This window comes from Ursus maritimus, unplaced genomic scaffold, assembly GCF_017311325.1.
Source record: "Ursus maritimus isolate PB19 unplaced genomic scaffold, ASM1731132v1 scaffold_11, whole genome shotgun sequence".
NCBI lineage: Eukaryota > Metazoa > Chordata > Mammalia > Carnivora > Ursidae > Ursus > Ursus maritimus.
Window position 1 is genome coordinate 36,664,737 of NW_024423453.1, and position 12,412 is coordinate 36,677,148.

Below are 12,412 nucleotides of genomic sequence, written 5' to 3' on the forward strand. Positions count from 1 at the left end.
AACCTTAAAAAGTCAGAAAAGGCTGAATCAAGTACTAATGACCATGCCAGAGATAAATACTACACAAACTCAGTATATATAAATTATTTTAAGAGGCCATGGTCCTACTCTTTCAATCTAAAATCTTGTACAAATCCTTAACTCAATATTACTGTCACTAACAGGAATGCTTCTCAGTTATGTTTAGATAAAACAGTAAACACCTTGAAACTCTGCTTAGCTTTACTGTCATCGTTTTGTTGTCACTTATGCCACTGGAGCTGCCAGACTCCTCAATGGAATCCTCTGCAAAGCCAAATAATACTTCTGAACCACCTGTGCCTTTAGGAGTGAAAAAATATGTTCCAACTCAAAAGTCTAACCATAAATGGCAAAAATTCTGAAGAGAAGAAATTCTTCAGTTTCCTTGTGACCCAACACAAGATGTTTTTAAATGGGTTTCGATTTTTTTTTTTAAAAAGTACCAACCTTTTAAACTTTCTCCTGTATTTTAATTTAGTATGACTAAACGTTTTAAAACAACAACTACAAAAGTAATTAGAAACTAAACACTTAAGGTGGTGAAATGACTTGTTTTCCCTTGCCTTTGGTGGTGATGGGGTGGGGGGGTTGCCAGGAGGAGTTCCAGTGACAGAGATGCCCTTATCCCAGATATAATCTATTCTCCCCATCACTAATTTCACCCTCTTTCACCAGTCATAAGACCCCCCTCTGTTAGAGGCTAAAGATAAAAATAGGAGGCCTGTGTGAGAATATCTGCATACCTCTGTCCCCAGAATTAAGACAAGCCTACCCACCCAGGTAAGGAGGCTGTACAACAGCTTGGGCTAAAGGAAAGAACCACTGGTTCCCCACTGTTACTCAGGAGGTATTTGGAGGGGAGGAAAAGAATACCGGTTTAAACAATGATTACAGGAGCTACTAGCACTTAGTGCCCAGAGATGTCAAACAGTGTACAATCCATGGGACAATCCTATATAAAAAATGTAAAACAAAAAAACCCCAAAAAACAAAAAAATTAAAAAAAAACCCAAAAAACCAAAAACCAAAACAAAACAAAAAAAAACTGTCCCACTCAAAAAGCCAATAGGACTCCTCTCCCTACTAAGAAAATGGGGAAGAGGAGTTGATAGCTTTACATAAATTGTTTCCCACTATTATATAACTAATCCTTCACATAGAACACATTGTCTGCTAAACTGTTTTTATAACCAAAAATGCTTTTTAAAAATCCTCTAAAGGTTCCATTTAAATAAAATGTGACTGACTGAAAGCTTTTCCACTAAGATCATAAACAAGACAAGGACACCCACTTTCACTGCCTCCATTCAACATAGTCACTGGAAGTCCTAAATGAAGCAATCAGGCAAGAAAAATAGAAGGCATCAAAACTAGAAATGAAGAAGTAAAATTATCTCTGTTCACAGACATCATCATATATTTAGAAGCCCCTAAAGATTCCACACAAAAATGTTACAACTAATAAATTCAGCAAAGTTACAGGATATAAAATCAACACACACAAATTAGTTGTATTTCTATAATTAACATGAGCAGTCCAAAAAGGAAATTAAGAAAACAATCCCACTTACAAAAGCATCAAAAATAATAAAATACTTGGAAATAAACTTAACCAAGCAGGTTAAAGACTTGTAAACTGAAAACTACAAACATTTCTGGAAAGACACAAATAGGGGCAACTACATGGCTCAGCCATGGTTAAGCATCTGCCTTCAGCTAAGGTCATGATCCTAAGGTCCTGGGATGGAGTCTGTGTCAGGCTACCTGCTCAGTGGGGCGTCTCTCTGCACCCCCCACCCCCCACCATGCTCCTGTACATGCATGCACTCTCTCTCTCACATAAATAAATAAATCTTTTTTAAAAAGTCACAAATAAGAAAGACATCCCACAATCATGGACTGGAAGAAAATATTGTTAAAATGTAAATACTACCCAAAGTGAGCAATACAGATTTAATGCAATCTCTATCAAATCCCAACAGCATTTTTTACCCAAATAGAAAAATCCCCATCCTAAAATTCATATGGAATTTCAAGGGATCCAGAATAGCCAAAACAATCTTGAAAAAACAACAACAACAACAACAACAAAGTTGGAGGTTTTACACTTCCCAGTTTCAAAACTTAACTACAAAGTACAGGGAAAATGACCATATAAGCAAAATGGTGAATAGGAAGTCTTCAACTCACCTCTCCCCAGAGACACTTACTTAACAAAAACACACAGACTAAACTGTTTCTGTGAGATATCCAGAAACCAGTTAAGAGGTTCCTGTACCCCAGGCCAGTGCACAGCCAGAAAGAACTCCATGGAAGATGGTAGGAAAATGTATCGCATTTATTTGCCATAGTCCCTTCCCCAGGCACACACAACACAGTAAGTACAATCAAGAGAGAACTCCCAATTCCCAGCTTCCTGTGGGGAAGAAAAAGAGAAGAATGGAACGTACATCCAACATTCTAACTTTTGGCGGGGCGGGGGGGGGCTGCCCAAGGGACTGGTTTCTCTCTTGCATGAACCTAAGCAGTGACAAAAAAACAGGAGCCAGGTTGGGGACCTCTGATAGATAAAAGAGATCACTTGGCTTGATTAGGGAGCAGAGAGTGTGCAGTGCCACAGGCAGACATTAGGGTGAGCTCTAGTACCATGACTGGCCATAGCACCAAGGAAGCTGCAGTACTTCGTCAGAATTACCATATGACTCAATCGCACCCCCAGACACATACCAAAAAAACCAAACGCAGAATCTGAGAGATGTATGCACACTCATTTTCACTACAGCATTATTCACAGCAGCTAGAAGGTAAAATAACTCAAATGTCCACCAACAGATGAATGGCTAATGAAACTAGAATATTTATACAGTGGAATATTATGTAGTTTAAAAAACAAGGAAATCCTGTTACATGTTACAACATGGATGAACCTCAAGGACATTATGGTAAGTGAAAAATATCAGTCACATAAGACAAATACCATATCATTCTACATATGAAGTATCTAAAGTACTCAAAATAATAGAAACAGAATTTGGAAAGGTGGTTGCCAAGGGCTTGGGGGCAAGGGGAATTAGTGTATTGTGGTCATAAAATTTTAGTTTTGCAAGACGAAAAAGTTCTAGCAATCTGTTGTAAGCAATGTTAATACACCTTAGTACTACTAAATTGTATGCTTAAAAATGGTTAAGATGAGGAATGCCAGGGTGGCTCAGTCAGTTAAGCACCTGTCTTTGACTCAGCTCATGATCCAGGGTTCTAGGATTGAGCCCCCTGCCTCTGGTTCCCTGCTCAGCGGGGAGTCTGCTTCTCCCTCTCCCTCCCCACCTTGCTCTCTCTGTTGAATAATAAAATAAATAAATAATTTTAAAAAATGGTTAAGATGATAAATTTAATGTTGTTTTTTACCACAACAACAAAAAAGAATTAGTTGCTTAAAAACATTTATTATAGGGGCGCCTGGGTGGCACAGCGGTTAAGCGTCTGCCTTCGGCTCAGGGCGTGATCCCGGTGTTGTGGGATCAAGCCCCACATCAGGCTCCTCTGCTGGGAGCCTACTGCTTCCTCTCCCACTCCCCCTGCTTGTGTTCCCTCTCTCGCTGGCTGTCTCTATCTCTGTCGAATAAATAAAATCTTTAAAAAAAAAAAACAACATTTATTATAAAGCTACAATAATCAAAATAGGATGGTAATGGCATAAAGACCAGATATGTACATCAATGAAATACAACTGAAGACCTCAGAAATAAACCTCGACGTATATGGTGAAACGATTTTTGCCAAGGGTGTCAAAACCATTCAATGAGGAATGGATGTCTTTTCTACTAACAGTTATTGGGAAAACTGGATATCCATATTCAAAAGACTGAAGCTGGGCCCTAACTGTATGCCACATACAAAAATTAAATCAAAATGGATCAAAGACCAAAATGTAAGACCTAAACCCTCTTAAAAAAAACATAAGAGAATAGCTCTAGGCCATAACATCTGACAATGATTTCTTGGAAATGACACCATAAACAGGCAACAAAAGTAAAACAAACAAAAAACAAAGTGGGACTGTATCAAAAATTTAAATTTCTGCATATCAAAAGATAATATCAATAACGTAAAAAGGCAACCAACCCACAGAATGGGAGAAAATATTTGTCAATTATCTGGTAAGGGATTAATAGATACATAGAGAATTTCTAAAACTCAAAAAAAAATCTGACTCAAAAACTTGGCAAAGAACTTGAAGAGACATTTTTCTAAGAGTCAGACACTTAACTGACTGAGCCACCCAGGTGCCCCATTAAAGGTATTTCTTCAATCAAAAAGATGAGATTTGCTTTTTCTTTATTTACTCTGAATATCTTCTCTCTTCTTATAAATCTCTACTTAGTTCTCTATATTATATAGAGGCAGTCCAATCCCAAAGCAGGCTCTCTTCTTCACACCTACAGAGAAGGCATTCCTTTAGATGAAAAAAAATGAGTGATGACATGCACACAAAGAGAAAGGGATAAAGTCACACATCCTGAAAAGCAATGTTTAAGGAACACACATGATCGTGACTCATTTGTACAGTTATGCCATTAAAGAACTAAAAGAATTTACATGAATTAAGCTCAAAAACCAAAAGTTGTATTTTGTGTTTTACCTGGATATTGCTGCTTTTTCCATTATCTCCTGCTGAATGAGCCCAGATGGCTCAATGACATCCAATATAATTATACTCCACAACTTGTCTGATTTTGGCCTTTGCAACACAGCAGATTCATCTTCCACATGTCTCAACCAAAACTCAAGTGTTTCTTTAGGAAAGTGATTGGCTTCAGATATGAGGTCCAGAGTGGTACGATGTTGGTCTTTCTCCACAGAACTGTAAGGTTTAACCTGCCCAAGTGTGCCAGCAATTATGGGCAGAACAGAGAAGCCTTCAGACACATCTAACACATAGAAAGGTTCCAGGATGCTTTCTTCAGAATTACTCTCTTCACTTCCGCAGCTCATCTCATTCTCACACTGAGTGTCCATGGCCTGACACAGTTTCTCTGGTGTCAATGAAGACAACACTTTTCTCATTGCCATTTTAAAGCCTTCGTGATAGAGGTTGTTATTAAGCAAAGCAATTTCTGTGGATTCCAATATACACGTCTGTTCCACAGCATCTGGTTTACCGGTCTGAAGGTTAGCCAGGGCACTACAGAGTTCAGCCTCACTTCCTAAAGAGAGCAAGTCTTTATCCTTGGTAAAATTTTTTCTAGCATCCACTTCACGTTCCAAACCAAAAACACTGATATTCTGGATTCTTAAATAACAATCTTGACAAGACACTTCCATCATCACATGGTCACCAGGTTTTATCCAGTAGTCTCCGTAAAATAGTAAGAAAGAAAAAAATTGTAATTGGTGAATATATTTATAAGTCTGAGGATCGTACAAACACTTCCACCATCCCCCCATTTTGAAATTACTACAGGGAAGATTACATCTATTGATTTAATAGAATTAAGTGAATTAATTTATTCATTTCCTACAGAAAAACAGGAAAAATCCCTCTAGCTTTCTTAGCCAAAAACTTAAGTTTGAAGACAATTTACTCATGGTGTAATAGAGAGATTCAAGAGCTCCATTACTGGACCCCAACTATTAGCACTATAGTGCTTTTAGTGCAATCACTAGGTATCATCATCTCCATATTAGGGGATGGGGGAGGGGCTACAGGGGACTCCAAATCTTCAGTAATGAAGCCAACAATAACAAAGATAAATGAAAGAGGTCAATACCAAACCCTCACCTAAGCTTAAATGGGCATTCTTTTCCCTAAGAGAAATTTCCGAAAGAACAAGGCAGCATTAAATAGAATCTTAGCAGTAATATTTCTAACTATAAGTATTTAGACACTTGCATTTTTAGGAATTTGACAATATAAGGAAGGACCAAGTCCTGTAATAAAGACTATATCAAGTTCTTATCCATGAACTTTCAAACTCAGTAAAACTTTAAAATGTAAATGTATAATCACAATTCCTTCTTATCAGCTTAAGAACCAGTTGAAAATAAGGTTATTCTTGTGTTTACACACTTAAAATGCCGTTTCCCTAAAAAGAATTAAAAAAAAAAAAGCCCATATGTCTAAGTAACTATAAGAGAGTTAGAATAAACAAACAAAAATAACACATGAAAAGATGCTCAACATCACTCACATCAGGGAAATGCAAATCAAAACCACAATGAGATACCACCTCACACCTGTCAGAATGGCTAAAATCAAAACACAAGAAACAATAAGTGTTGGCGACAACGTAGAGAAAAAGGAACCCCTGTGCACTGTCAATGGGAATTCTGTGGAAAATAATATGGAAGTTCCTCAATAAATTAAAAACACAATTACCGTATGACCCAGTAATTCCACTACTGGGTATTTACCCAAAGAATATGAAAACACTAATTCAAAGGGATACATGTACCTCTACGTTCACAGCAGCATTATTTACAATAGCCAAGGTGTAAAAGCAGCCCAAGTGTCCACTGACAGATGAATGGATAAAGATGTGGTACAGAAGGGAGGGGTGGGGGGGGATGAGTTAAACAGGTAATGAAGATTAAGGAGTGCACTTGTGATGAGCACCAGGTGATGTATAAAGTGTTGAATCACTATATTATGCACCTGAAACTATTATTACACTGTATGTTAACTAACAGGAACTTAAACAAAAAAAAAATTTTTAAAGGTATGGTGTATAGATATAATAGAGTATTAGCCATAAAAAAGAATGAAATCTTGCCACTTGCAACAGTATGCATCTATCTAGAGAGTATAATGCTAAGTGAAAGAAGTCAATCAGAGAAAGACAAATACCATATTACATTCATATGTGGAATTTAAGCAGCAAAATAAATGAACAAAGAAAGAGACAAAGCAAAAAACAGACTCAACTATAGAGAACAAACTGGTGGTTACCAAAGGGGAGGGGGGTGGACGGATGGATGAAATAGGGGAAGGGGATTAAGAATATAATTATGATGAACACTGAGTCCATGAATTTATAAACCCTCTAAAACTGCAAAACTTTGTTTTATATGTGTGTGTGCACTTTTATGACCTGGGGCTCCACAGATTCTATAAGCAGCAAGAACTCCTACACTAGTACTTTTCCACTGTTCTATAAAAAATGGACTAGCATTTCTCTTATCTATGGATAATTAGAGTAATCAGGGCTAAAGAAATGATATTTTTTAAAGCTTTATTTATTTATTTGACAGAGCATGCATGCAAGCAAGGGGAGGGGCAGAGGGAGAGAATCCCAAGTGGACTACCTGCTGAGCACAGAGCCCTACACAGGGCTCAATCTCAGGACCCGAGATCACAACCCCAGCCGAAATCAAGAGTCGGACACTCACCCAACTGAGCCACCCAGGTGATCCAATGATAGATATTTTTGGGTAGTATGCAGCAATTATGTTTTACTTTCTCTTCTTAACTACATATATTAGTTATTTAAAACTACTTTTTAAAAAAGTTAAGTTCTGGGGCGCCTGGGTGGCTGAGCCCATTAAGCGGCTGCCTTCCGCTCGGGTCATGACCCCAACTAAAGTCCTGGATCGAGCCCCGCATGGGCTCCCTGCTCAGTGGGGAGCCTACTTCTTTTTCCCTCTGCCCTCTCTGCCCTTGACCCTGTTCATGCTCACATGCTCTCTCTCTATAAAATCTTTTTCAAAAAAAAAAGTAAGTTCTGAAAAATTTAACCAATCTCCCTTGGCTGGAAACTTCATATTCAAAGTAAATTTTTTTCCACTAATTCAAATGCTTAGAGGATTAAAGTAACAAGATTAAAACAAACAAACAAACAAACAAACAATTATAGATAAGATATACCTGCAAGGTTATGTACGGGGTAGACAGCCTGTTCCCAACATGTTTCCTCACTGGGACTTGTGGATAAACTGTGTTCATCATCGAGCTGGAGTACAAACCAAACCACAATAGCATCTAATATGCCTTCTTTAATAACAGGAATACCAATTTTACGAGGTTTTTTAGTTGCAAGACTTTTTAATTCCTGACAAAAATGTAAAAGGAATGAAAACATTTTATGTGTTTAATATATACATGCCCCAATATCACATCACTTTCTATTTCTGTAAATTCTCAGATCTGCCCAGCACCCTTAGGAAAGTCAGTATCTTAACACACCTATAGCCATTTAAGGCATACTGAATTTGAAGCTCCCATCTATCATAGTGGAATACCATGCAACTACTAAAAACAATGAGGCAGATACATAATACTGATGTAGAAAGAAGTCCATGATGTATTGTTGAATGAAGGCAGCGAGCGGCAAACGGGGATTTTGTTTTTTAAAAAGTGTGTGTGTGTGTGTGTGTGTGTGTGTGTGTGTGTGTGTGTAGAATAACAGAAAAGCAAGTCTGAAAAGACGTACTTCAAATTGGTGATCTGGGGAAAGTAGGACCTAGATTTTAAAAAGGCAGACATACGCTTTCTCTTTTCTGTTCTTGATTACTTGAAAGTGTTAAACAAGCAAATATTACTTCCAACTTAAAGCCTTGCTAAGGTGGGTTTTTTTTTTAACTGTGACAAAGAAAAATTAACATAAGAAAAGCTCAAAATAAGAGATGGCTTTGGGGTATTTAGCAACGATAACTGTGTTGTTCCCTACTGTACTGTTATATCAGAAATGAAATGCTCTTGAAGCTCAGCCTCAGTAAGTAATGTCAAAGTGTTAAAGTAGTTCCAAACCACCTCAAGAAGAACCTAGTAACAATTAATACGGGATTAAATTATATTAAATTTATTAAATTATAAAGATCATAGGCTAAAATGACCCGTACAAAGTCTTCTGTCCCCAGGCACATCTCATCTAACCTTAAAGATCTTCAGAGAAGGACTCTTTCTCAATTTCCTTGGGCACTTTCTCTATGCAGCACATCCACCCACCACCCACCAATAAAACACACACAGATGATACACAGGACAACCAACCTGTCCTGGTTTGCCCAAGACTGTCCTAGTCTAAAACTGAAAGTCCTATGTCTTGGGGACCTCTCACTTCTGGGCAAACTGATTTGGGAGATCACCCTACTACAGATATAATCTAGAGATCTGGATTACTGTTCATTTCAAGGAATACTGTTAACTTGAAATGGTAGCATGACATTCAGAAAGTCAGAAAGCTCTAGGTTATAACTCTTGCATTCACACTTGCATAATTTAGCACAAAGATAATTTTAACTATAATTATAATTGCAGCACTGTTGTAAAAGCAATCTAAAGAACACATGTGAAAGCACCTGGCACATTACACATTCCAACAAACCTTAGGGATTTTTTTTCCCTATGTATTTAAAGTAAGTACATAATTTCAGGAGAAAATACTGATTACCATTTAATCATTTTCCTTATATATAGTAGGTAGAATCCCATGAAAATTCATAAAATAAGACTATCCTATGTATTACTCTAAACAATGCCTGAAATTTAATGCTCAAAAACTGTAACTGAACTTTTTTTTACCTGAAGATTGTTGAAATCTACTGTCATAATTTCAAAGCACTCTGTCAAAGCCAAATATCCCCCAGGAACTCGACTCATCTTTTCAGTTGTATATGGTTCAATTGTCTCTTCAGTATCTATAGAAGAACAAGCTGGACTCTGAAATTTCACGTTTGCTGGTAAACAGATCCCAGCAACATCCTTAGTACCCACCCTGGTAGGAGGGAAAATGAGGAGGGGAAGGGAAAAAGATGGTTTCTCTGTTTTTTTTGTTTTTTTTTTTTTTTAGAATCAAGTAACACATCTAATATTGAGTCCAGAAAAAATAAACATAAAAATGAAATAAAACTTCACTGACAGAGGTTTAAACACAATTACATACACAATCACTAACAATAAAGGAAAACAAATGACAAATAGGTCATATTAAAATTAAAAACTCTTTTCATCAAAAGATACTCAGCTTTAAGAAAGTACAAAGGCACACTGACTAGAAGGAATTTATAATATATCTATTCAAAAAAGGGCTCATATCCAAAATACATTTTTAAATTTCTACAAATTAAAAAAAATGGGCAAAAGACAAACAAGACACTTCACAAAAGGGCATATTCAAATGGCCAATAAGCATACAAAAAATTGCTCAGCTTCATTAGTCACCAGGGAAATGAAGTTAACACCTATACAACCACCAGAACTGGGAAAATGAAATAGTCAATACCAAGTGCTGGTGATGATACTGTCTCATACACTATTGGCAGGAGTATAAAATTAATAAGACCACTTTGGAAGACTTTTTCACAGTACCTACTCAAGCTGAACATAACCATTCTAGATTCAGTCTTAATATAGGAACCTCAAGGTATTTGGCTTTTCTACTTCTGGGAATATAGCCAACAAAAATCCATACACACAATCACCAAAAGAATACTCAAGAATGTTTACAGATGTACTATTTCCAATAACCAAAGAACTGGACATAACCTAAATATCCATCATCAGTAAAGGCAAATGTATTGGTATAGTCATCTACTGGTATACTGTACATCAATGAGAATGAGCAAACTACACACCAGCGAACATGGATGTTGAAAAGAAGAGGCCAGGCACAAAAAAAACCTATTCTGTATGATCCCACTTGTATGAAATTCAAAACAGGCAAAATAATCCATGGTGTTAGAAGTCAGGATAGTGGCTACTTTTACGGGGGACAGGGTACCCATAACTGGAAGGGGTTTCTTTCTGGGTACTTTCTGGGGTGATGGTAATGTTCTGGACCTTGATCTGATCAAAGATTACATAAGTGTATTAACTTCATGAAAACTCATCAAACCATAAATTTATGGTTTATGCACTTGCTATAACAGTGTTCTGATGTCAATAAAAATTTATATTGAAAAAAAAAAAAACACTTCATGAACATTTTAGCAACACCATTTTATGAAAAATAAATACTCCATGGGTGCCTGAGTGGCTCAGCTAAGCATCTGCCTTCGTCTCAGGTCATGATCCCAGGGTCCTGGGATGGAGCCCCGCATCAGGCTCTCTGCTCAGCGGGGAGCCTGCTTCTCCCTCTCTCTCTGCCTGCTGTTCCCCCTGCTTGTGCTCTCTCTCTCCAATAAATAAATAAAATCTAGAAAAGAAAAAAGAAAAGAAAAGCTCCAATCTTATCTCATCATAGAGGCATTCATTAATCTCTCTCCTTACAGTGTTTTAGAAGTTGGAATGGTCTACTTCTAGAAATTATTTTATTATACACTCAAAAAAATGAAATCAACAAATGGAATGATTAATGATTTTCTTTTTAAATATTTTTTTTATTTATTTGAGAGACAGAGTGAGAGAGAGAAAAAGAGAGAGAGCACGCGCACAAGCCAGGGGAGGGGCAGAGGGAGAGGGAGAAGCAGACTCCCCACTGAGCCAGGAGCCTGATGTGGGACTCGACTACAGGACCCTGGGATCATGACCTGAGAGGAAGGCAGACGCTTAACTGACTGAACCACCCAGGTGTTCGATTAATGATTTTCATAACTCAAAAGTGACAAGTTACAGAAACAAAAAAAGGATATGACAACTTCCTTTTCTTATAAAATACATGAATATAAACTTATCAAAACTCTAAACAAAATAGTAAATAGTGGAAGCCCACCTTCACAGTACTCCTTATCCCCATTTTTTCACTGTTAAAAGTCTGATCCTTTCAATACCTTTTCCTTTATGTAGTAATATGTACGTATATTGTTCAGATATATTATATATATTTTCCTTTGCTCTATTTTGAAAATGATTTCAAATTTTTAGAAAGATTTCCAGGATAATCTAAAGAACTCTACACATCCTTTATCCAGATTCATCACATTTTTAAATAACATTTTAAATTTTTTTAAATAACATTTTTAAATAACATCACATTTTAAATTTTGCCACATTTGCTTTATCATATTCTCTCTCTCCATATCTATTCTTTTTTTGGAATCATTTGAGAGTAGGTTGCATTCACCATGCCTATTTACCCCTTAATAACTACTTTAGTGCATCTTTATTACAAATGAGGATAATTTCTTAACCACAATACAGTTATCAATTTCAGTATTATCTACTCTTCAGTCCATAGCCTATATGTGTCAACTGAATTAACAAATCAAAATGTCCTATGGTCTTTTCTCCCTGATACAGGATCATGATTTCAATTGAACTTTTTTTTAATCTCCTTTAATCCGTAACAGTTCCTCATCCTTGCTTTGTCTCTCATGATAGGCCAGTTATTTTATAGAGTGTCCCCCAGTGTAAGTTTGCGTGAGGTTTTTTCACAATTACATATATGTTATATACATTTTGGGTGTAATATTACATAAGCATATATCCTCAAAGTATGAGATTTGGAGGAATCTTACT

The 12,412-nt window shown here is 36.8% G+C and overlaps 1 protein-coding gene across 2 annotated transcripts in view; it reads right to left on the minus strand.

The window, feature by feature from the left end:
* Positions 1-12,412, minus strand: part of PRMT9 (protein arginine methyltransferase 9) — a 35,895-nt gene that overhangs the window by 8,096 nt on the left and 15,387 nt on the right. For both annotated transcript variants that reach the window (XM_008685461.2, XM_040626347.1), the window contains 3 exons: positions 9,539-9,731; positions 7,883-8,066; positions 4,661-5,375 (listed from right to left, as the gene is read on the minus strand). In XM_008685461.2, the coding sequence (XP_008683683.1) occupies positions 4,661-5,375; positions 7,883-8,066; positions 9,539-9,731 (1,092 nt within the window). The remainder of the gene's footprint in view (positions 1-4,660; positions 5,376-7,882; positions 8,067-9,538; positions 9,732-12,412) is intronic.